The sequence below is a fragment of the Onychostoma macrolepis genome, chromosome 16, assembly GCF_012432095.1.
Source record: "Onychostoma macrolepis isolate SWU-2019 chromosome 16, ASM1243209v1, whole genome shotgun sequence".
Classification (NCBI taxonomy): Eukaryota; Metazoa; Chordata; class Actinopteri; order Cypriniformes; family Cyprinidae; genus Onychostoma; species Onychostoma macrolepis.
Genome location: NC_081170.1, coordinates 21,340,746 through 21,368,437, shown reverse-complemented (window position 1 = coordinate 21,368,437; position 27,692 = coordinate 21,340,746). Strand labels below are relative to the sequence as shown.

General features: G+C 36.0%; 1 protein-coding gene across 1 annotated transcript in view; it reads left to right on the top strand.

The window, feature by feature from the left end:
• Nucleotides 1-27,692, top strand: part of sntb1 (syntrophin, basic 1) — a 30,952-nt gene that overhangs the window by 1,846 nt on the left and 1,414 nt on the right. Inside the window, exons 2-6 of the mRNA XM_058747754.1 lie at nt 7,780-7,996; nt 13,467-13,674; nt 18,808-18,944; nt 20,080-20,276; nt 25,270-25,460. Coding sequence (XP_058603737.1) covers nt 7,780-7,996; nt 13,467-13,674; nt 18,808-18,944; nt 20,080-20,276; nt 25,270-25,460 — 950 coding nt within the window. The remainder of the gene's footprint in view (nt 1-7,779; nt 7,997-13,466; nt 13,675-18,807; nt 18,945-20,079; nt 20,277-25,269; nt 25,461-27,692) is intronic.

The window sequence follows — 27,692 nt, the reverse complement described above, 5'->3', positions numbered from 1 at the left end:
CTCTTTCACTATCACTCCTACTGCTGGACATGCTGCATTAGCTGTTCTCTGTTGTGAGAGACTTTAACCCCATACCACTGTATCATTTTTTATGATATTTAAGGGCTTTCCTGTACACTGACCTGAGGGTCAGATTCGTCTCCTTCTGTAAATAATTTAAACAGGGCACTGGAGTGTCAGGAAAATACACAGTACTGGAGTGTCAGTGTTTTGATTTCTGCACTTGACCTGTTGAAACACCATAAAAGTTTGTCGGTTATGACATCAGATTGCATTGGAAACCAAACGCTTAAACTTGTTGCTTTCGAGTTGATTCAATCGACTAAATACCAAGATTTCATATCTATATTTGGCCTGTTCAGTGGCTTTGCAGCTCCCCACCTGGCGTCTTTGTGACTAAGTGAACACAGATGTGCTGTAGTTTTTGTCATATCCTCATGCTTCAGGATTGAATTGCCTTCAGAGGTCATATCAGCCTGTGCTTCAGTCGCTGATGGGCCGATGTTAGTATCCGTTTTTGTCTAGCAGGAGAAAAGAATATTGGAAATGCTGTGTTTCCCTCATGTCGTTCCAGTATTGATTTTTCTTTCCAACATGAAACACAAAAGAGGTTTAGCACACTGTTTTGCCCGTTTGGACACTGCTTTTTCCCAATCTCATGGAAGAAAAATGTAAATATTTTACAAATTGGCAATTTCACATAAATTTGTAAATTTTTGGTTTTTAGAAAAGAAACTAAAAATGATGGTTCACCACTAAACCCAACCCTCGGATCGTATGAAAATGTACAAATGAGATGGTACAAATTCATAAAAATTTAAAATATAGATAAAATAGTTGTTAACTTTTTCCTGTGGAGCGATAGTGAACGATGACCGGAAGATGTCAAAAATGGCACATAAAGTTGTGTCCAGGTTTGATGATAATGTGTCTCATAAACAAGCCCGGTTTACCAAATTTGAATATATTCCATATATGAGATTTGAGAGCTACACCGAATGTCAGAATTTCCAGTGAATAACTTAAATTTTGGCCTGTTCAACACTCAAGTCTAGAGCTTGACAACCTAGTCACCATTCACTTTCATTATACAGAAATGAGCAAAAATTTTTTGTGTGTGTGTGTTCCATAAAATAAAGTAGGTAAATTATGATTGAATTCAAATTTTTGGGTGAGCTATTGATTTAAAGCCATTACATATCTGACTATTGTAAAAAAATAAAATAAAATAAAATAAAAACAAGCTTGATACCTTTGACTTGTTTTTGTTGTAATCTTTTTTTTAAAAGCAGAAAAGGAATCATACAAGCATGAATTTGATTCCTATGGAGCACTCATGTTATCATCAGCACACTTTGAAAAACTGATGAAACATTTCACTAGTTAGACTCATCATTGCAAATCTTCAAACAGAAATTCTGATTTTAGTGTTAACATAAAGGTCAATTAAGTTTATAGTTTAGACCAATTTCAGTGAACACAGCATCCAGTATATCCATCAACTGTTGTCCATCAGACTCACTATTTTTCTCAAGCAAGGTTTTGCATGTCAAATCAAGGCCCTTGATTCCTTTCTCCTGTCCTTGGGATTTGGCTTCTTTGAATAATTCACTTTGACATTTCTTGCCAGAAATATTTGCACATCCTTTTACTCCCACAGATGTACTACACCCAACTTGAATTTTACCCTGTCACCACTCTATCAATCAACACCATCTTCTTTTAACAGACTCCCTGATGCCTTTCCATACTCTTTGTCTATCCTTGAGAAACACATTTGTCCTGGGGGAAAAGTCAATGTCTTTGGCAAAATTACAGAGCCGGTCACATTGAAGTCAAGGTCTCTGGATGATATTAAAGAAAAATAAGAGCAGTCTCAAGCGATTTGACAGGTTGATAGCTACCTGTCTATGTGTGTGCCAAAAAAGTTAAATTCTCAATTTAAGTAAAGGACTCTTTTGTCTTTTTTGCAGCACCACTTCATACCTCAAATGAGCAATTTACCAGTCGAAGTCCAAAAAGGGCTTTATTCTTCCGTTTTGAACAAAGAATCCCATTCTTAAAAACCCAGGCAGTTTGTAATAAGGCTGACCAGATAAACACCACACACAAAAAGCGGCTTGTGTGTACGCCTGATGTTTTATGAAGATAAATTAAATGTGTGTTCAAGCAACAACACACCATTGTACTGAAAATAATTGCATATTAAATTAATAGTACTGTAGACCCAGGGATGTTTTGAAGGAAAAAATGGATTTGAGTGCCTGCGTTCATAGATATGCTTTAAACTAGAATCACTGTTCTCTAAAAACACCCAATTACTGTGGTAAGTGAAGACCCGCCGTAGAAGCCTAGACAAAGAAATGGGGATAATGAAACGCTCTGGAAGTCAAAGCACATTTTCAATGTTACTAGTGCGAAGCATGACCGCATGACTCTGCAAACCATTTTAGTTATCTTACCTAAGATAGATGCATGAGCCAAAAGCACGAATAAATCATTCCCGGAATGTGGCACCTTATGCTTTCTGTTCTTTCTCATTCGCTCATGTATTCAGTATTGTAAATAAATGATAAAGTGGGAGAGAATGAGACGGGGATCGGAATGAGGGCTGGTCTGTTAAAGAGGGAGGGGGACGTGTAGTAAAGACCACTCTCACAAGTCACATGACCTCATTTTTAAAGCATGCTCTAGATACAGGGAGCAGGGACAACACATTTGCACTACATCAAGATCAGATCATTTTACCTTAGTACTTGTTGCCCAGTTAGTTAATGGTTAAGGAAGTGCAAGTTCAGATCATTCAAAGCAATATCATTTCCTCAATCCAGCCTGGAATGTGACTTGGCCAGTTCTTAACATTCCCTTTAACAAAAGTTTAGGAGACAAAGGAATGTATATTCTCAAACAAAGTCAACTCCATATAGCGAACTATAGAGATAATTGAACAGCAGCCACAACACTAGAATAACTGGTTTCATGTAACACTGACCCCGTGTTTTAAACACACAAACCACCTGGAGCATAAGTCAATGTCATTTGGGTTTAATGTTGGTATTCAAGCCTGTTCTTTTATAAACAACCAATCTAAAATAATTGTGCAATAGTGGTGTTACTACTTTAAATTATTTTGCTAGCAATATAAAATTAAGTAACACAAGTTAAGTCTGACTTTATTTATATAGCACTGTATATGATACAGATTTGGAAGTTCCTGCATATGTTTTCATGTATGTTTTTTAAATATATGTAGTTAATATTCCTGTCCATTGGTATGCTGGTGCATATTGCTATAAAATATAATTTTAAAGTTAAATGGTTTAGTAGTTTATATAGGTTTAATAGGTTTACGGTGGCTGGGGTGGAACTCCCTATTACATATTGAAATACACTACCGTTAAAAAAACAATATCAAACATTATTATTATTATTATTATTATTGATTGATTGATTGATTATTTATTTTTGAGCTCTGAACTAGCATAATTTCTGAAGGATCATGTGACATAGAAGACTGGAGTAATGGCTGCTAAAAATTCAGCTTTTCTATCAGGATAAATTAAATTTTAAAATATTGTTTTACATTTACAAATTACATTTTTAAATATTCTATTTTCAAATAAAACTTTTTTTTTTTTTTTTAATTAAAATAATATTTTACAATGTGGCTGTTTTTGCTCAAATAAATGCATCCTTGGTGAGCAAAATACTACTTTCAAAAACAAAGAAACCTTACAGAACACAAACTTTTAAGCAGCAGTGGATATATTTAATATAGTTAAATATTGTTAAATGACTAAATAAATCTAGCATAAAACATCACCAAGCCCTAATAAATACTACTGATATATGTGTCCTTTCCACTGAGTCATAACTACTTTTAGCAGGATTTGAAAGTGAGTCAGAGAAGTGCATAAATGCCCCATTTAAATTTATGGACAGATTTTTGAAATTTTAGTGGTGCTTATTGTGGTCATGCGACTGAAGTTCCTACTTAAACTCTCATTGTGATTGGTGCTCTCAGCTGTTGCACTTAACATTCTCCCTTGAGTGTACATAATGAGAGCAATTAATGTCCACTCCCAAGTGTGAATGTTCAAGAAAAATGGATCTCTCATGGACTGTTCTCCAATAAAACATGGATATAATAGCGTATATGAAAGCAGTCAACCATAAACACACCATTTCTCATTGCTAATTTTCATAATTTTACATTTTGCTTGGGACTAAACTATAACTCCCCAAATGAAAGTCAGCAGCATTAGGAAACTTTTTTTTAGAAAGTTATTTTTGTAATGAAACATAGAGATGTGTTGGGGGTAACGCATTACAAGTAACGTGAGTTATGTAATCGGATTACTTTTTTCAAGTAACTAGTAAAGTAACGCATTACTTTTTAATTTACAAGAAAATATTTGTTACTTTTTCAAAAAAGAAACGCTGGTTACTTTTTTTTTTTTCCCATTTATTGATTGACAGCTCTCCTGTCCCCATGTAAGATGTTACTATAGTTCTAGAATAAATGTGAACATGTATTATTTCATCTAAAAAAAAAAAAAAAAAAAAACCGATTCAGTATCAAAATCAATAAAAAGTGAAATGCAAACCCACTATAATTAAATGTTAAATAACACAAATATTCTTTGTTTTTTATTAACGTAAAACCATACTAATAAGCAAAACTTACTCTAGATAAAAATTTTGCTTCTTTTTTTATTGCTGAAGTGTGTTGAACTTTTTTCTTCTGAGTTCTACTGTACAGACGTGAATTTACTTTCCCTTCAGCCTGAGGCTTATTCATTTCACTTTAGGTGTGAAAGGGCTTTTAAGTTTTCCAAAAACACAACTTTTTATATTAAAAACAAATAAGTAAGCCCTGCCCAGATTCAAAAAGTAACACAAAAGTAATGTAACGCATTACTTTCCACAAAAAGGAACTAAGTACTGTAATTAGTTACTTTTTTAAGGGAGTAACGCAATATTGTAATGCATTACTTTTAAAAGTAACTTTCCCCAACACTGTAACACATCTGTTGCCTGATGTTGAAGTAAGATGATTCAGTCTTAAACCAAGAAGTAAATTTTAAACAAAGAGAAGTTATAACTAACTATTTTACCACAAAGTTACCCATTGCCTTTGTAGAACATAGAAAATGCTTTCATAGGTTTGTGTTTGTAGCCGGTCTCTTAGCTTGTCCTTGAGGATAAAGGACCACAGGAGCTGTTACGCCTCTGAATAGAGTTCCACCTGCTGTGTGGTGGACTCTAAAGTTCTGAGTAGTAATGTTTTATGCAAGAGCTGACTGAAGAATCCTTGACCCTGAAGTACACTGTTGCATGCAAGACTTTGGCAGTGGCATTCAGAATCACTTCCTCTTTCAGACTGAATATATGGATTATGTTGTTATCTTTCTTTGTTTTGGCCTTTGTCTTTGTTACTCTTATCAGTGCGAAGGTGTAAAGACAGGGATTATCGTTTAGACACATCGTTTAAGTTTAGTGACCGGGCAGCTTTGTAAGTCGTGTTTCCTGCATTAACGTGTAAACTGAAGGTCATAATGATAACACATACTTTATGTGTGTAGTTAGAGGTGGACAGAAAATGCATGTCATTGTCTCCTCACTGTCTTTTTTACATGAGCAATAGCACAAAATTCTTATCCTAAATCCAGGATACATTTTTAGCCAAAGAGAAACCATTTAGATGAGCGATTGAATGCAGACATTAAAACTTTCCGAAAATAGGATACAAAGTAGGTACTCAACTAAGTTTTTGACAAATGACCAACAAAATGTTAACATGAGAAGGTACAAACTAATAATTTTTTTTTGTGTTTGTGTTTATATGAGGTTTGCAGTGTATCGTGTTGAGAAATGCCTATAAACAGTATAAACCAATAACTTGTGGTGTTTTTGCTATTTAATGTTTATTATTTAATTATATAAATGTATTTTATATATACAGTGGAGATCAAAATTAGAGAACAATCTATAAATACTTGGTTATTTCTAAAATCTTGTTATCGCTCACAATTTGAAGGAATATCATCTGTAGTAGGTAGACCATTGTTATACTAACATGTTTGACAAAATAACCAAGGCATTTCAACAATAACCTTTATTTTGTGGAAAACACAATGATCAAAATTAGAGAACCACTGTACCACAAAAGAATATTACAACTAAAATTTTAGAGGGTTACAGCTGTCATAAATTAGTAGGAAGTGTACTTGCTTTGAATGACTTCAACACATCTGCGGCCACAGGACATCACTAGTTTCTCAGACTGCGCTGCCTGGTGTGAATTTGGTCCACTCTTATTCTAGTCTAGTAACTGTAGTGGGTTTCTTGGCCATAACTTTGTCGTCAATGATTTTCCAGAAATTTTAAGTTGGGTTTAGTTTAGGACTCTGGCCATTTCATTATTTCAATGTTCTTAGCTTCAAGGAACTGCTTTAACTGTTTCTCAATGTGATGGGGGCATTGTTCTGCATGAAAATTAAAGGCTGATTTGGAGATGCTTGCAGGGAAGGAACTGTATGTTGCCGCAGGAGGTTCTGATAAATATTTGCATTCATTCTGCCATGTAGCTGTATAAGAGGCCCAAACCATGACACTTTGTCCTCCACCTTTCACTAACTTCTTTACACACTTTCTCAGTCTTTCCTCAGTTTGATGCTGAACAAAATCTTTCCCATCAGACCCAAATAAATTAAACTTACTCTCACCGACTTACTCTCATCGCTGAACTGGTGAGTAATTCCATCTGCAGTGTTGAACCGATTCCCCATTAAGGAAATTATGTAATTATTACATTTTTAATTAGTAACTAATAATATACATACATACATTTTTTTAAATGATTGTGTATAGTTGAGAAGGTCACCTCATGTAGCTTGTCGCATGCTAGATGCTAGGTTAATTTTTATAGTAGATATCAGAATATCCAACACATCTAATTGCTCTCCCAACCTAAAAGCATGCAGTTAGTGTACCTTACTTTTGAAAAGAGTCTTTTTTTCAGGGTGAATTCTGAATGATTATAAATCATTCTGTTGATCTTTTATTACCTGGTCCTGCGGTTAGGAATTGTTTACTTAGCATACTGCAGTATATTATGTGCAAACGTGTTTGTGGAGAAGCATTTATATAATATGCAACTGGTATGTTACCTCCAGGCGTTCAAAATGATTGTTTTAACCAAATTGATGTCATGCCAAATAGCCAAACAGCTAATATGTCTTCTTTATGGGTAATTGTGAAATGCCTCTAGTGTTGTGAAATAGCTCTGTGCGCACTTGGTCAACAGCTTCCTGTAAAGATTAAGCTGTCATATGGAATGGGAATAATTGGCCCTCAGCGTGACGTTCACCTGAGAAGCATGGCGGTTGTAAACCCATATCAGCACGTTCATGTGCAGATGCTTTGGCCTGGAGTTCATTGGCCTGTCATAAAAGCAGCAGTAATCATCTAGCAATGCAATAGGATACTATGCAAATGTGCGGTGAATTGATTTCCTCACTCAGGACAGCTGTGGGAGTGAAGTGGTTTGCGTAGGGGTTTCCTGCTTTCATTTTTGACTTGTTAAGGCCCAGCGCACACGTGTGATGGAAAATTAACTCGCAGAGCTGTTTTGTGTTGTTGTCTTTGATTATGTGCGTCTACTGATACTGTTTTTTTTCATCAAAGAACATGAGATGAAGAGAACATGGGAACAGTTCACAGATACTCGCGATAATGTTGCGACCCTTCACTGAACCCTTTCTTTTTTCATTCCAGTGAAGTACATGAGGGAAGCGACGCCATATGTGAAAAAAGGGTCACCGGTGTCCGAGATCGGCTGGGAGACGCCGCCTCCTGAGTCCCCTCGTCTCGGCAGTCCTCACTTCGATATCCCCAGCCCCCCATCGCTGTCCTTACAGGGTGACCGCAGATACATCCCCCTCAAAATGTGCTACATCACCCGCAGTATGACCGTCCCTGACCCAGAAAACAGGTACTGCTTCTCATGCGTTTAATATATTGACCACAGGAAGTTTTCAAAACTTGCAGAGTTAATTTGAGATGGCCAAAATCCAATACGTAAATGTTTAAAACATTTAATAAATATTACAGCAAAAAAATTTAACGTATGTGTACTTTGTACTAATATTATGGATTTTTCTTGTGTAGTACTTGTTAAAATGGTAGAGAAGGTGATTGGAAGTGTTTTAGACAATCTCTTTGTAATGCCGTCTCAGTATAAGCAGTAAGGGGTCTCATTATTCAGCGGGTGAATGTGACAGCCCTGGTAATGCACTCCACACAACAAATGCTTTATGCTGGTCGCTCACTCTGTCATGTTTGATGTCTAAAGAGTACTAGTGTCCTCTGCTTGTCAGTGGACGAATCTTCATATCTTCAGAAGTGATGGAGGACAACATCAAAGTCCATGTCAACAATGACTTCAAAGATTTCATATGTTGCCAGAATGCTTGAGCTGGGCACTTTCCAAAAAAACATGGCCAAAAATCACTCCAAATAAAATGCAAGATATGAAGCCACACATTAAACCTGTGACGTAGCTGTTCTGAATGACTATGGAATAAAAGGGAAAAAGAGAGCTCACACACCATGTCCAAAGAATACAGTAGTAAAAATTATGAATAAAACATTTATTAAGAGGCCAAAAAGGTGCTCGGTTCAAGGTGACGGTCTGTTTTCTGGTTACCGGTGTTCATAAGATAAACTGGAACATATACAGTGGGTACGGAAAGTATTCAGACCCCCTTAAATTTTTCACTCTTTGTTATATTGCAAAAATCATTTGCTCTTTTTAACGTTCTATTTTATAAAGAATCCAAGAAAAAATCACGGTTTCCACAAAAATATTAAGCTGCACCACTGTTTTCTACGTTGATAATAAAAATAAATTATTCTTGAGCAGCAAATCAGCATATAAGAATGATTTCTTGAAGGATCATGCGACACTGAAGACTGGAGTAATGGATGCTGAAAATTCAGCTTTGTCATCACTGGAATAAATTAAAGTTTTAAATGTATTAAAATAGAAACCAGTTATTTCAAATGTAACTCTTTTTACTGTATTTTGATCAAATAAATGCAGCTTTTGTGAGGATAAGAAAACATTAAAAATGATACCAACACTAAACTTTTAACGGTATATACCATAAATATACGAATATAATTATCTGGTTTGTTGTATATCAATGCAATATAGTTAACATGTACAATGTTTTCTCAGTTTATATCAACAAAATACCATTATACACAATACATGTGTTTCAAAACCATAACCATGTTCACTATTTTCAAAATAACATGATGCAAGTCTTGATATGTAAAATTGTGCAACTTGTGCAAACATCTAAGAAATAATTTCTCATTCATACCTGCAGGATGCAAATATGTACATAAAAACAATCTCTCTCTCTCTCTCTCAATCTCATGTGTGTTTTGTTCTGGATTGCTGAAAGTGTTTTTGCTTGAAAGGTAAAAGTTCCCACCAACCACATTGTCTGTTTTTGTGTTCAAGCCTCATGTTATTTTTTGCAGTATATTGTACTTTTGTCGTCAGAGAAACGAACATTGTGGTTTGTGAGATTAACCATAACATTACACAGGAAGTGTGTTAAAAGATGATGTACCAGCGCTGTACTGCTCGACATTAATGACAGGCGGAACATGTCACATCCCTTTTAAAACATTGTAAGGCTTTGTGTCTGTGTGCTGCTGGAATGATAAACATACCGAATCCTAATAATGTTCTGCATCCATTTTTATTTCTTTGTTGTAGATTAGTATAAAAAACATGACCAACTGATGCAAAATGGGAATATTTTTTTGTCCTTTTTTGAAAATCTTGTCAATGTGCATTCCTATTGAAATGAATGCGAAATATCACAAAGCAGCAGTAAATGTGATTGCGTCTTTTGCTATGCGTTGCTATATTGTACCTTATACAACAGTATTCTTCTCTGATTCAAAGACTGCTGATATTTATAATAATTTTATGAAGATATCGGGCAATATCACTTTCACAATGCTGATTGCCTTGAGAGGAATCACAGCTGTTAGTATTCGGTACAACAGCACTCCTGCTCATAAGACATTGCTTAAATATCTGGCGTGGGTATATAACCTGGAGACGTATGGCGAGATAAACTGACAGACAGACGAAAGACTGTTCCACTCCTGCCATGTGCTGCCTGTCAGGAGCCCTCCGCAGACCGGCTGCCAGGTCGTCAGTTCTCACCCTCCAGCTCTGTTTTCAATTTACACCATTGTGTCCCATGTCTTCCAGCCCATCCATCACTGTGGTGTTCATGCAGAGCTCTATCAACACTGCAGACATTCACGGCTTACCTCAAGTGCCACACTGTGAGAGGATTCATGTCAAATTCCTAAACAAAATCCATGTGGTATAAAAATAGATCGTGCCCCCCTCCAGTGTTGTCATTTCTTTGGACTGTTTGGTGTTCTGATGGTCCAGAGTGGAACTTTAACTGGAGTTGTTTTTGGTAGAAGTGAGAATAGCTGGTGGTGTGGGGTATGGAGATGCTCCTCCACAACAGATGTGTCAGTGACCTCTCCATCTGTCCTGTTACTCCTGCTCTTGTTTGGTTTGACACAGTGTGCTTGGAGACCACCTGAATTTAGTTCATCTTCTTTGTTTTGTCCTCTTTGTCCCATTAATTGGGAGGTCGGTGGTAAATAGAAGAGCATTTGCCAAAAAAAATTAAATTTTAAAATTAATTCATTTTTGTTGGAGCCATGGCCTATGGTTGTCACGCATGCTGTGACATGAGTGTTCTTACAATGAATATCCCATGAATTCCTATGATAAAATATAATAATAATTATAACAATAACAACAACAACAATAATAAAATACAAAAGGTTTGTTTAAAAAAAAAAAAAAAAATCTATCTGTCTGTCTGGTTATTTATTTCACCAGCCAATTAAATAAAAATTGCCTAAAGGGGTCATGGCATACTTTTTCGTATTATTAAATTAAATTAAATTAAATTAAATTAAATAATACAATTAAAATTGTTTTTAATTAACTGATTTAAAACTGATTTACAAGAGGCAGCTCAGTTCAGATAGGTAGGTAGATGGATGGATGGATAGACATCACAAAAACAAGTTGTACACATAAAATACAAATAAGACAAAATATCAGGCAAACACAGTTTACACTTAATAGTTTGTAATTCTCAACATGCAATTGTTTTGAGATTATTATTTATAAATAAAATTAATTACATAAGCAATCAATTATTTCAAGTAAATGTGATATTCTAAGTCGGTAAACTCGTAAATTAATAATTTTTGATTTGGATTCCATTTTAAGAACATGAAAAATCAAAACCCCAATGATGATAGAAAGGACAGAATGCTGACTTCTAGTTCAAAAGAATAGGTTGGGTAGTCATAACATTCTTTTTATTATAGTTTTATTTTCACTGATATCCACTGGCAATGTTAGTAAAGTAAACTGTTAGTAAAGATGTCGTAAGTTCTCCGAGTTGGACATTTAAGGCTAACTTTCTGAAGTTCACATACTAGCTTATAGTGAGATTTATTTTGACTATGAAAGGCATTGAAACATTCACTTCCTAAATTGGACACAGGCATCTCCATTAGTTGTGAAATTCTCCCAATTATAGTCTTAAAGGGCAGAACTCATTGGGCTTCATCCAAAAAGCTTTTTCCTCCAGTCTACTCCAAACACATCAGCTCCATCTGTGCCCACCCCCTAAGCCCCTCCAAACTCTCTGTCTTCATGAAAGTAGGTCTATTTTTACCAACACTGCGCACCTGAAAATGATATTGTGGAGTGTAAGGTTAAGACTCTTACTCTAGATGATGTATGAGTGGAGCATTTATCACTGTAAACTCCTGAGCTGAACTGATGTATGGTTCTGTTTGAACCGGGTGTATCTGATATTCTGGTGGTTAATGTTGACTCCAGAGCTCTTTCAAGCACTGTCTGTGTGTCTTTAAAGTGACGCAGATGTCTTGTTTTTAATGAAATGTGGTCAAATTTAATCACATGTATTCTGGTTTGTACTATATTCAACTCGTTCAACTCTACTATATTTAATTTTTATGAAAAGAATGAATTATTTCTCCATCTGTTGCTTTTTTATACACCTACATATAGGAAGATATATTGTATATAGATCTATTCTGCTGTGCAAAGGCAAAAGACCGTAACTTCGATTTTGGTCGAAAATGAGTTATTGATATTTTTGGGACATTCAAGACATCCTTTATCATGTGCATAAGTATCTTGAGTCAATTTCGTTGTTTTTCTGAGAAAAGAATGGGTGGTCTCAACCGTAACTTCGAAAAGCCCTGGAGAAACCAAGGCAGAACACCGTATAACACCAGTTACGGCTCTTTCACTTTGTTTGGAACGCTCCAATTGAGTTACGGCGTTCTGCTTTTGCTTTTTGAGTTATACGGTGTTCTTTCTTTCTTTCTTTCTTTCTTTCCTTCTTTCTTTCTTTCTTCTTTACTGTCCATTAAAGTCTGACGCATTTAAATTACGGTGTAGACAAACGAAGATGGATCGCGATCTACCAAACGGCTCCATATAACAAAGCACTGTAAAGACTAGATACCTTGGCAGCAATACATAATCATTAATAACCTTTTAAAGATTTTTTTTTTCCTTTTTATAATGCAGATTATTCACCAGGATGTCATTTCTAGTTGGACGTGTGTGGACTCGAATGCCATAGCATGATCAATCATATAATCAGTAGCCTACTAAGAGTTCGCAATTAAAGCCATATCCTACCTTTTCTTGTAACTCGATAAAATAAATCCATGGCGATGAACGTCATCGATGTTTAATCCACAAGTATTCTGAGCATTATTCCTGCTTGTTCACGTAAATCCACGAGTCATTCTTTTAGGTTAGGCTATTTCATTCAAGTCAATATAAAGGCAATTATGCTATGTCTAGCATTCTTTTACGTTACTGAGCATAGCAAATATATTGGTTGCAAAACGGTATCCACTCACATGTTTAACTTTTTTAGTCTGCTTGTTAGGGTCAAAAAAAAAAAAAAAAAACAATTAATACAGTCACATTACTATATGCAATAGCCTATATGAGATGCAATGCAAAAGCAGAGTACAGTAACTTCAAAATAGGGGTAAAAATCAAGTTTGAGATCACAGTTTTTTTTAATGTAGATAATTTTCATTACTAAAACCTCTAATCGCCAAATTTCCAATGTCCTACCAATAATTAATTTGGCTGGACACATAAAAAACTTTAAAGTCATTTTTCTCAGTTTCACACTCTAGCGAGTTAAGGTCTTTTGCCTTTGTAGGGCAGTATTAATTTAATTAAAAACATTAAAAAAAAGGAAATATAATTTAAGTTTTGCTTGAACTATTCTTTTAATAACCTGTAGCTTGTGCTCCTTTTCTTTCTTGTGTTTCAGACAGATTGAGCTGCACTCCTCTGACGCCAGGCACACAATAGTCATGAGACATAAAGACACATCTTCTGCCCAGACCTGGTTCACTCTCATGCAAACTGCCATCACAAACCTCACCAGCAAAGTCATCTGTGAACTCCGAGAACACGCGGGCCACCACGGCATCGCCGGGAGTCGAGAGATCCGACACCTCGGATGGCTAGCGGAAAAGGTGGAAACTTGATGCATACAATTTTATGAAAAACCTGAGACCATATAGACATTTATCAGAATGGAAGACAAAATGTCAAATTATTTTTGCATAACTGAATTAATATTTATGAGCTATGCCCATCTGTTGTAACTGTCCAGTACAAATCAGTTCAGCTCGAATTGAATGTGCATGGCATGAACGTACACCGTCATCAAAACTCATACTTTCTACGTGTCTTAGCTGTAAGTTAGTCAAATTTGGTAAAAGTACACTGTCTAAACCCACAGGGATATCTTGTATAAAACCCAGCATCAGCTCAAGGTCTTTGGTTTGATGTAAGTGTTCCACTGTAATAGGTTTCCAGCTTTATGATAATTCTGGATCTGCAAAGACTTTATACAGTCACTTAAAACTTAGTTATAAAAAAACAGCATAAATGCCAGAAAACAGTATGGTTGACACTGAGCTTGTTGAAGTGCTCTTGACAGCATTTTTTATATCCCCTCCCCCTCCCACACACACACACACACACACACACACACACACACACACACACACACACACACACACACACACACACACACACACACAAATATGACTGGTAATACTTGTCACTTACTTACCACTTGTAATTACATTCAAAAGCACAAGATTATTGTAACCGCTAATGAGAACATTTAGTTTATTAATGAAAACAACAAAATGATCTTTCAGTTGAACTCCCCATGAAATCAAAATGGAAGTTTTGTGGATTTTAATATGAAACAGCCTTAAAGGGGTCATCGGATGTCCATTTTCCATAAGTTGATATGATTCTTTAGGGTCTTAATTAAAAGTCTATAACATACTTTGGTTAAAATTGCTCAATGGTAGTGTAAAAAACACCTTTTTTTTTGCCTGTCAAAATCAGCTCTGTTTTCAGTAAGCCATTCTAGTCCATGTTGCTTTAAATGCTAATGAGATCTGCTGACCCTGCCCCTCTCTTCCGTGGAGTGACGAGCAGACCGTAAACTTCAGCCGCGAAACTGGCTAACTAGTACATTATTAGGAAAGGCGATTTGCAAAGATTCATAAAAACCCTTATACTCACTTCTGTAGATGAAGCTGGATCACGAATGATTTGCGCGAACATAGACGCATTTAGGCAGATCGGGGATCGGCGCACTCCCTTCAAAGCGAAAGTAACGTTAATCCTCTGCGTCTTCAGCGGCTCAGATATCGGGAGTAAATAAAGACTGCTGTATTCATTATTACATCCAACAACAAAGCACCTCAATCGCTTAATCGGAGACATTCTTGTCTTCCCCTGCACCGGAGTCGACACAATGGTGGACACCTCACAGCTCACTCAGGGCGGGCCTAAGGTAAGAAGGTCTTGTCAATCAACTATAGTGGGAGCGGCCTGTGCAGAACTACGTCATTCTGACAGGAATCTCAGAACAGCCTGATTTTAAAATAGGGATTTAAAAAAAAAAAACACTGGGTGGATTTTTATCATTATAGGATGGATGTGTACACACACTTCCAACACACATTTATGTTCAAACAACTTGTAAAGTGAATTTTGCATCCGATGACCCCTTTAAAGGGATAGTTAACCAAACCTGTATGAGTTTCTTTCTTATGTATACAATAAAGAAGATATTTTGAAGAATGCTGTAACCAAACGGTTGATGGTGCCTATTGACTTCCATAGTATTTCTTTCCCTGCTATGGAAGTCAATGGGGACCAACAATTCAAAATATCTTCTTTTGTGTTCAGCATAAGAAATAAATTCATACAGGTTTGGAATGACATGAGGGTGAGTAAATGATGACAACATTTTCATTTTTGGGTGAACTATTCCTTTTAGGTGTTCATTAACAATGACAAAATTCACATTTAGCAGACATGCATATGCATAACAGATTTCCTATGGATATGCATAACAGATTTCCTGTGCAATGAAATGCTGTCTGGAATCTGAAGAGTCCTGCTGCTGACATTGTACAAAGATGCTACGGTTGCATCTGAAATGGTCACTTCTTCACACATTTGCTGTTTCTTATGTATTGAATAGTGGACTATATAGGGAATAGGGAGCGATTTGAGACGCATGAAGCGTGGTTTCCCGTCAGTACCATGTGAAACGTCTCAAGCAGTCAGACAGCTTTTTAAACAGCCCTGTCACAAACTGTCAAGTACAGCTTTGTTGGGACTGTAATGTAAGTGAACTGTTATTGATTATTTAAAAAAAGGAAAAAAAATTTTGATGTGTCCCACCCGACATGACATTTTAATTAGAAATGCATCAACACCTGCACTCATACAGTCACTCTTTAATTTAATGCATGATACACGTTTCAAATTGCCTTTATAGCAGAATGAAAGATGTTACACTACTGCAATGTAGAGTCATCACATCACAGGAAATAAATTAAGCTTACATTCGTAGTGCCTTCATAACTATCTAATATGTAATCATATTCATATATATGATTAAGTTGGTCGTTTGAGATTGTGGAGCTAATTTAACAGCCATTTTTTGCATTTCCCTGACTTCATTCGATATGACTGTTCTCTGACCTCTGCGTCCCTCCCATTGCCCACTTTTTTTGATAGACCTCTTGTATAAATTTTGATGTTTGTAACCCCACTTTTGAACGCACTGTAAAGATCACACACAAGTGTGTTAACAGGGTCTGGTTATACTGTACGCTCTGGTTGGAAACATGGCTAACATTCTGAAAACTGTACAGACAGTTCCTCTGAAGTGCTTTTTTTATTTTTTAGAAATTCTCAGAAATCGTGGTGCGCGGTGCTGGAGCGATTGATGGAGGATGACTCTTCTCAGTGTGACCGCAGGTTTTTCCTCCCTATTAAATCTCCTTTTCATCGCCGTCCAATTAGCTGAGGCCTGGCAGGGCTGGCTAATAGAGAACTGCGGTGATGGCAGGGCTGTGGGCAGCCCCGTCTCAGCCTGCCCTTTAATGAGAGCTCCCTCGTATCGTCTCCTATTACCAACCTGCCGGCCCCTTGATGAATAATTATATGAGAGGAAAAAACCTCCAGTGTGCTGAATGCCCACAGACAGTGAGCAGATTTCTTTGTGCAACGGCCGGAGCTTATAACAAGTGCCAGTTTGTGGTTACGCATATGCTTCTGATCCACTCGGCCCCACTGGGGTCTCTTTTTAGCCTTAAGGCAAGCTGACCCTCTGAAGAGCAGCCCTGTGATTTGTGAAGATTTGAGTGGTCTGTCAGGCTATCAAAGCCCTGAGGAGACATCTGTCATCGAGCAGGGCTTCAGCAGTAAATCACACTTGGGCTCAATTTAAGGTCTTATTGGGAAAACTTTGTGAACTATTACTCAATTGTAGAGCGTGTTTACTTTTGAGCTCATTAAATGTCAATGTATAACATTGTTCGTAACCCCAATGAAATGGAAGCTTTCTGTGGAAAATTGTTTCTGCAATGGGATAAGAAAAGGCAATTGTGACTTTCTCACAATTCTGAGTATATCTCAAGATGCAAGTCTGTATGTCAAAATGTAAGATGTAAACTTAGAACTTGCAATGCTAAGAAATATTTGAATTGTTAGATATAAACTTGCAATTGTGAGAAAAAAGTAATGATTTGTGAGAGAAACTCACAATTGCCTCTTTTATTTTTTTGTTCTGTGGTGTAAACAAAGAAACAAAACAGAATTACTAGATGCTTACTCAGAATTGTAAGATGTAAACTCTGAAACTGCAAGAAAATGTTTCCTGAGTTTATATGTAATTCTGAGAAAAAAAGAATTGCGAGTAAAAGGTCTGGATTGTGAGAGGAAAAAGTTTTAAAACCTTTTTTAAATTTTTTTTTTTAAATTTAAATTCTGTGTGGAAACAGGCTTTCATAGATTTCAGAGTTAAACTAAATATTCAGTGAGTAAAAAAAAAAAATGTTGAGTGGGACTTGATGTTATCCATCTGGAATTGATTGGATCATGTTAAGTGGGTGTTTCACAACAGAATGGTGGTTAGAGGGGAGCGGTTGAAAGTAAGAGGGGTTTGTGAAGTCATCCGTAAAGGAAAGTCAGATGCAGTTCAAGTTATTATGCTTTCATTAAAGATGATGAGGACAAACATTTGTTTTTCTGTGGAATAAAGTGCACAGATGAATTGCTCACAGCAAGACAGGAGTGTGCTGCTGATACAATTATATTGCCATTGTTTTTAATCATAATAATGCACTGATAGTTTTTTTTTTTTTTTTTCAGTTTACTGTATTTATATTTACTATACTTTTTTTCAGTTTACTATATTTAAATATCCTTAAAAGTGTAGGCTATATTTGACTGAGAAGCAATAACAGTTGCATGTTAGGTTACATTTTGCTTAAAGTTACAAATATTTTCCAGTGAGGTTAGAATAATTAACTTGCTTTCAAGGTGATGTATTGTTTTTCTTCTCTGGTAAATTTGTTGTTTTAGGAATGTTTCTAATACAGAACAACAACGACACTTTGCATATGTAAATTTATATGCTGATGAGTTTATGCATGATAAAAAAGCACCACGTATGGATATTGGTAGGGAAATGAATCTTCCCCAACTGGGATAAATAAACTAAACTTTGTACTGGTCTTGTATGTCTAAAAACTTTTGTGTGTGCACACTATTCCTTTTGAATTTATGTCATGGTTGCTGACTAAGCACTTGGAGTTGCCTTGATATGCTTTAAACATGATGTAACATTTTTTAGATCATCTGAACGTTACATATGATTTCACGTACATTCCATTAGTATAAAATATGCATATCAGATCACATCACACGCACATTTACCTCTGGACTTAAGTGCTCATTTTGCTGATACATCAAAACCATTCAGCCTCTTCAACTTTTACTGAAGCGTAACTTTGTTCTGAAAGTATTTGGAGTTGCCATGGTTAATCACAGGAAGTGGCCTTAAAAGAGACACCCTCGAGAGGTTTACCACTTTGACTATGTTAATTAACAAGTCTCTCAGATGAACAAAAGACTTAATGTCTGCACTTGACGTTTTACACAGGCTTTCATATGAATAGACAGGGAAAATTAGGACAAAATGTAATTATATGGCACCTGAAAGACTATTCACGAGTTAATCGTGGTGTGTGTGTGTGTGTGTGTGTGTGTGTGTGTTTCAGACGGAAAGCGAAAGACAGTGCTGGAAGCCAGTGCTGGTGATGTTGACGGAGAAGGACCTGCTGCTGTTTGACAGTATGCCACGCATGAGAGAACACTGGCTCAGCCCGACACACACCTACCCTCTGCTCGCCACACGGTACACATGCTCACACACAGCGTTACTGCGTTCATTTCACTCGTTCACACAAACACGCCTTTGAAAAACCAATCAAGGTACACACACCTGCATTCCCTTCTGTTTAACACGTGCCTCTTTACACACACATGCAAACACACACACTTTTTTTCATGCCAGTTGGCAGTGCTGACCAATTGGGAACTAAAATACACAACTGCAGCCAGTTGGAAAGAAACCGTACAAAAGCATTACGGCTATTAAAGGCCTGTTGAAGCTGTATGAGGTGGCAGCTATTACTGCAAGGGATAGATTTGAAGTCCACGTTTAACTGGACCGCAGCCCAGATCTCACTCTAGGGCTGATAGGGCAGTTATCACAGGCTCAGTTGGCATGTGCTAATGTTTTGTTGACCCTGAGATTGTCCAAAATGGCAGAAAGTATTTCCATGCTTTTTCTCAAAACTTTTCGAAACTTATTTTGGCTTGACTTTCTCTGTGAGATCTCACGTTTCTGTCAAGCCGGGCAGCCCCGGCAATGGTGAAAACTCATTGGACCAACCCAAAGCCCATATATAGGATGCACCAGTGCGGTCTTGGTTGCTGAAGTATTTTCCCATTCATTTTTCCCATAAGGGTTAACTCTTCATTAAAGAGTTATAAGCCATGAACAAAACCAACCAGCTCAAATCAGTTCCCCTAACCCTATGGAGAAAAGGAATGGGAATTTAGATTTGAAGCCCGACTGCTGCATTCTATTTAATATCAAACCTGAACTTAGAGAAGCTGATTCCAGCAAATGGATGTTAAGAAACATGATGTTAAATGCAAAATTCAGTCAATTGAAGTTGTTTCGTGGCACTTACAAAAATTACCATGGTACTGAAATTCTATGGTGTACTATTGTTTTTGAAAATGTATCATAGTAATACCATTTTGTTTCGACATTTATCGTATTTTTGAAGTACCTTGAGATGAATAAATACCATGAAAAGCAAATCCTATAATTAAAAAGTACTGTGATGGAAACATAGTAATACATGGTAATCTAAGGCACTTCCAAATAGAAGCACCATGGTAAATATAAAAAAAACATAAACATTTTGTTTGTTGTAAGTGATTTCCATGGTGCACTTATCTTGAGTTTTTAATCGTAGGCTGGTGCATTCTGGTCCAGATAAGGGTTCACCACAGCCTGGCGGCGAGTTGTGCTTTGCTACACGGACGGGAACCAGATTGGGTATCGAAGCCCATCTTTTCAGAGCAGAGGCCTGCAAGGACTTGTCACTCTGGACCAGACACATAGTCACCGGCTGCCACGCAGCTGCTGAGATGATCAAAGAAGTCACTACCAGTAAGTATGGATCCTACGTCTTGCTCCTTTCACAGGTCTTGTGGCCTGTTCACACCAACACTCTTCCAAAGTTCCAAAATGGGGTTTTCACATTAATGCACATTGATCCTGGTGCTCTGTGACCCATAGCCAGGGGATCAGCAAAATAATTTTAGGTACATATGATTTCCATGATGTGGAATCCAGTCATAAAAATGGAATTTACTGTATAACGTGTAATGTCATGGAATTTGGCAAATCTTGGATGAATAAATCAAAAGTAGTTCATGAAATTGACTACATGGACTAGTGTCTGTGAATATTAAAGCGCAAAAAGACTGCCATTTAAATTTAAGTCTGCGTGTTCTGCACTTCTCTGAGCGAATGAATGTTGCCGTTTCATCTACTACACTACATCTACTACTCATCTACTATATACACACACACGCATGTTCGTTTTAGCGGTTTACGGGGACTCTCCATAGGCGTAATGGTTTTTATACTGTACTTACTGTATGTGCTATTCTCCTACACCAACCCTACACCTAAACCTACCCCTTACAGGAAACTGTCTGCATTTTTAGATATAAAAAAAACACCATTTAGTATGTTTTTTTTTTAAGCCTTTTGATTTACGGGGACATAGGCAGCGTCCTCATAAACCACCTTCAAATTGTAATACCTCTGCCATACCCATGTCATTATACAAATTTTGTCCCCGTAAACCACAAAAACCAGTACACACACACACACACACACACACACACACAGAAACTCAAAGGTTTTCACAACAACCTGTCAAAATAAGTCCAATTTAACTTGAAATTTTGACAGAAATAAATTACTATTGTACAGTAGAATGTACTTCTCAGAGTAAAAAAAAAATAAAATAAAAAAAATAATAGAATTTATTAAAACTGATTTTTTGTTTAAGAATAATCATACAATTTTTCTTCCATGTTTTAATTTTAACAGTAAACTTCTGTTGTGCAGCACTTTGTTTGGCAAAAAAATTTAAGTAATAGTATAGTTAATTTTCATTAGATTACATTTTAAAAGTTAATGTGTTATGCCTTCATTTGATTACAAATGTTATTGATAATACATTTGTATTGCATCATAAATCCAGAAAAAAAATAAAACTGAAAACACAGAATGTCTGAAAATAAATGCATGCATAAAGCATTTCACAACTCAATTGTAATTAAGCCTAATTAGATGCTTGTTATAATTTAATTTAACCATTTAAAAGAGTCCAGAAAAATTAAAAACGTTTTAAAATGAAACTGCATCTTTATGGACTCCCCAAGTCTGAAATATTGTACCAGAATTATTTGTCACTTATTACGTTTATTTATTAAAATTGTTTATATATATATATATATATATATATATATATATATATATATATATATATATATATATATATATATATATATATATATATATATATATAAATATATATAAGCATTAGCATTAGCTGTAAAACTAATATTAGCATTAGCATTAGCAGTAAAACTAATATTAGCATTAGCTGTAAAACTAATGTAAACACAACAATGCGCAAGAAAATAAATGAGATCCTGGGCGACATGGATCAACACTTGTTGCAAAGTTCCAGACTACTGCTAACTAAGACAGAAAGCAAACTGTTGCCACAGAGAAAATAAATAAAATATTTAAATAAAATAAAATATTTATTTTATTTATTTTCTCTGTGGCAACAGTTTGCTTTCTGTCTTAGTTAGCAGTAGTCTGGAACTTTGCAAAAAGTGTTGATCCATGTCGGCCCAGGATCTCATTTATTTTCTTGCGCATTGTTGTGTTTACATTAGTTTTACAGCTGTAGGTTCTTAAATGTTAAACACATACTTGCGTCAAATGTAGATTTGTGGGTACTCGCAAGCTTCCATGCAAAGATAAATGCATCTCGGTCATCTGAGGTTGCGGTCTGCCAACTGTACAGTGAATTCAAAAACATTCTGTGCTGCACTACAATATTTTTTTGGATGAGTTTTGGATGTGCGTTATTCATACTGAAGTCGTTTAAGTAAAGAGTGTATTTTTAGAATGGAATGCCATGGCAGAGTTCCTGTGTGGTCTCAGTGCAGCAGGCGAGGGGCACCGAGCAAAGCATTCTGGGAATTGAAGCTCTCAGGCAGTCCCTGGGCCTGGACTGATAGGAAATGTATCTGCCGTTACTGAACTGCAAGTGAGCCCCTGGAGATCACCACGCTTTATTTGGATATTTTGTGGTTTTTCCTTTCAGTCAGATATTTTCACTGTTCTGAGATCAGGTTTTGAGATCATTTCTACTTAACCTACAAAGCTGGAATGGCAAGTAGGCCGAGATTAAACTGAGCAATGATTAATGTTGATTTTACGGTCATGAGTTAAGCATGTTAACAGTGCTGTGAGAACTTCTGAAAGAAACACAATAAAAATAGACTGACCTTGTTACTACACGTCACTCTCTAATTAATACATTTGGGAGAAGATGATAATTACTTTGAGTTTGTAGGAAAGCGCAACAGATGCAGATCCTCTCAAAACAAACCAGACGAATAACACGTTAGACTGGATTTGACATATTTGTTCTCTTATAAAGATCCTGTTTGCGTCAGGATCTTGGAACTGCTCCATATTTGGGATTTTATGGGACAGGCCCATTTGGCAGCTGATGCTCTATTACCTGTGTTTAGTCTAATCTTATAATCTGTTTAGAGACTTTGTCTCCAAAGATTCATTCTCTTAGTTCTCATTTTGTGGGTTTTTGTGTGTCTCATATTTTTTTTTATTGCTGACCACAAGATTCTAAAATCCTGTTTCAGTCTGGAATGATGATAATAGTCAACAAAAAATTATTAGAAACAAACCTAAGGCCAAATGAGATTGTAATACAGTTTAATAGGGGCCAAGCAATGAAGGTGCTTAGGCACCTATTGTATCCATTAGTTTTCTTCTTCTGCTCTGGGAGTCTATGGCCGCCCATAAAACCACTTGCAGGAAAGTTCTGAAATTTTCACAATTTTTGAATTTTGCGAAAAACCTACTTTTTCAAACTCATCCTAGACGGTTTGTCCGAATTATTTTATTTTTTTCACCAAAATTGGCTCAGATAATATTTAGATAATGCTGGCAAAAGTTATCAAAATATGTCTCTGATCGATCAAACCGTCCTCGTAAAGCGCGTTAACGAATTTGGCAAAATTCACGCAAAAATGGACATGAGGCTGTCTTCGCAATGCTTTAGCGGATTCTTACCAAATTTTGGACGTGCTATAACAAGCATGACCTGAGGGCACGAATAGTTTCAGAACAGCTCCACCTACTGGTCAAAATGTACTTTTTTGTTTATCATTTCTGAACAGTGTCATTAGATTCGGAACAGCATATCGAATCAAACGATACCCAATTTTTCAGCCATTTTGAGAATGGACCATTTTGAATTTTGTAGGAAAATGTTATATTTTACAAATGCTTAGCATGTTATGAATCTTATAGAACCACTTACAGGAAAATTATGAAATTTGTCAGTAATTAAAGACCGCTCCTTAGCTATTCATTTGACCTCTGTTGTGCTTGGGCCCCTTAATTGCAGCTTGCAGTTATAGTTATCATTATTTGTTAATGGTTAATTGATGGCTCACTGAATAGACTGCACTCTGTGCAGATGAGTATAAAAATTGTTAGTAGATGTCAAATGCTCGGTGTAATATTTTTGCTGTTCAAATACTTTTTGAATAAATATAAATACTAATAAAAACAATTGAATAAATGCATAAATAATGTATTAATAAATCAAAATTTTGTTGATTTCCCTAAAACTTGTAACATTGGCTCTGTGGCGCTTTCCACATTTCATCTTTCATTTGAGAGGCCCAATACAGCAACAATTTTCTGGCTCCATTTATAGTATAATATAGTATCTGTAGTGGATGGATTATATTATTTGGTTTTCTTGTTCTGTTTAGATGTACTTAACGAAAAGATTATATAAAGTACATGTTGTTATTAATAATTTGATAAAGATAAGTCTGCATAGACATATGAAGAACATTAAATTGCAGAGTTACTGAATTATTACAAAGCTATTGTAGTTAAGAGGCCCAAAAATTCCTATGCAAAGCTGTTGATGGTGAAAGAGAGGCTGTTTGTGACCGACTAAAAGCCCATCTGGTGGGAAAGAGTCCCTCAGTCCTGAAGATCAAGCTGTTTTGATGGGGATAAGGTTACAGTATTGTTAAGAGCAACATGGGAACAGTAGTCCGAAATCCCCTTTTTAGGAGCCCCTCACCCAAAGTGCGTAATTAATAGGTGTTTAAGTATTTAATGTCAGTGCAATTCCAATTTAATGGGTAAATTGCAGAAGAAGATGCTTTTTCATTGCTGTGATGATCTAATCAGCCTAATGGACTGGGCTGTATCCAGAGCCGAGGGGTTTCTCAAAGACACACAATGTGAAAAGAACACACTAGCCTCGCAATTACCCGGTCAAAGAGAGATTCAGGGAGCTTTATTGGGGCAAATGGAGGGAACAGCAGAAGTGGATCACTGGCACACTCACAATAGACACGGTAACAGTAGGTTTCCACACATCCTGTAGTGCCTGATGAGCTGTAATTGAATGTATTGGAGGGGTGATACTGGATACATGGAGTCCTGTGATGTATTTGATGAAACCAGCGAGGTATTGAGCGGAGATTACTGGTGATGAATAATGTACCAATTATCAGGCGAATCAAAGGACATTTATCTCACAAATGGAATCCTTTTTCATTTTATTCGCACCTTAATGGAATTTGCTTGGATTGATCATCCAGAAAGGCAGTTCCATTAGTACTTGAACTCTTACTGTATTTATATATTTTTATTTGGATTGTTACAGTACTTGTAAAATTTATTTTATTATGAAATTGTACCCGAGTCTCTAATAATGAAAATGTACTCACATGTTTACTTTTGAACCCTCTGGTATGACAACTCAGAATGTTCTTTGTGTTTGTTTCTTCAGGTTGTATGTATCGGGGTCAGGACTGTCGGTTGGTCATTCACTACGAGCGAGGTTTCTCTGTAATAGCAGATGGAGAGGACAGCTCTGTGGCACAGCCTCTCTTCAGTTACCCGTTTGAAAAGCTGAAGATGTCTGCTGACGATGGAGTACGGATCCTCTATTTGGATTTTGGTGGGAACGAGGGTGAAATTGTGAGTAAAATTTGAGGTTCATTCAGCACCAACAAAATTAGTCATTCATGATGAGAGTGCTGTTGTGGGGCAATTTTGCTATTTTTATTTAAGTTGGATATAAAATAATAATAATGATAATTACCTAATATTGTTTACATAGATTCAACTGATTCAAAACCGAAAGTGAATCGGAATCATTTGCATCCAAGTCAGTGTTCATGGATGTCTTAGACATTTTTCATTTTTATTAAAAATATGTATTTAGGTAAATATGGCTTTTTATTACTGTGTGTGTACATACTAGGGGTGAAACGGTTTTCGGTAAAAGACTGAACCATACTGTTCACCACCCCTCGGTTCGGTACACATTTGTACCACGATTAATCTCAGTTCTAACAAAGGATGATATGTTTTGTTGAAAAAACAAAAAGGTTTAAATACACATTTGGAGTGACAACTTTTGGTATTGCACAACACAGGCTGTCTCGTGTTTGCGTCCGTGCGTTGTTCTTCAACCACACAGCCAAACTGCTAGATCAGGGCTCCTCAAATCTGGACCTCGAGATCCACTTTCCTGCAGAGTTTAGCTGTAACCCTAATCAAACACACCTGAACATGCTAATCAATGTCTTCAGGATCATTAGAAAATCACAGACAGGTGAGTTTGATCAGGGTTGGAGCTAAACTCTGCAGTGGATTGGACCTCCGGGGTAAGATTTGAGGAACCCTGTGCTAGATGGTGTTATCGACTACATGAACAAAGCACAGCAGAAGAAGTTTGTTTACCTCCGTAATGCGGCAGCAGTGTAAACGAATAGACTACAATTTATAAGCATTTAATTTCTCTTAAATTTAGCTGTTGTGTAATGTTGTTACATGAACAAATATATTATTAAGTTTTTGGATCTCTAGATTAATTTATGATTTGAGCTTCATCCTGTGTGATCAGCCTCACTGCTGTCATTGGACGCTTTAGGCAATCAGACTCTATTAATTTCCAATGGATTTGACATTATATACTGTAAATATAATGAACTGAATTCAGTGCGCTTATTTCTGTTTCGCAAACAGTTTTAAAATTTGTGTTTATATGTTCAGAAGACTGAAAGTGTTCCACTGGACCATTCCACCGCTGACCAGCTTACACTTATTTTGTGCTTTTGTTTCTATTTATTATACATAATACCAAGCCCCCCCACCCCTCCCCAAAGTAATTAAAAAAAAGGTAAACTTTTACATTTTATTATTATTATTTATTCAATTATTTTTTGTTAGCAAATAGTATATTTACTAATAGTATAATAGTAAATAGTATAGCATTCTTATGGAAATTTCTAATACCACTAATACCTCCATACCGAACAGTCCCGAATCAGTGACATCTATATCGCAGTACGTACTGAACCATCAGAAACTTGAACCGTTGCACCCCTAATACTTTTGTGTGTGTGTGTATGTGTATATATATATATATATATATAATTAGTCAAACCAAAATTTATTCAGACACCTTCAACATTTCTCACATTATCAGAGTTTACTCGCTATAGTTTAGAAAACTGTAATAAAATATGACAAGATCTCAGTTAATCTGTGTCAGAACAAAGTCATCTTGATAATGTCAGATAACTTTGATAGAAAGGTATGTAGCAAAACATGGTCAGGTCAAAGTGTCAAATCAAATTTTTGGTCCCAATTTTAAGCAGTTTTATTGGTAGTCCACTATATGAAGATTTTTTGCGGTGTAGTATGTCACAGTTTACTTTATTTTGCTATCCTCACTTACATAAATGAACTATAGTGTCCTGCACCCACATCTCTCTCTCTCTCTCTCTCTCTCTCTCTCATTATTCCAGTGACACTGAAGACTGGAATAATGATTCTGAAAATTCAGCTTTGTCGTCACATGAATAAATTACATTTTAAAATATATTAAAATAGAAAATTTTAATTTCACAATATTGAAGTTTTTACTGTTAAAAAAAAAAATCTTACCAACTCAAACTGTTATACCAGTTGTATATAAATGAATATGAATTAATAAATGCTATGTGAATTACTGGTTAAAAATGGCTGTTTGATTTAAAATTATTCTTTGTTTTATTCAGTTCACAAATACAGAGATATTTATTTATTTATTAAATATTGTCAGTCCAATCTATTTTTAGCTGTATCACCCATTCTTAGGTGAAATTCTTTAGAACAGGAAATGATGCATGTCTGTACTTACAGACTGCTCATCTCTGAAAG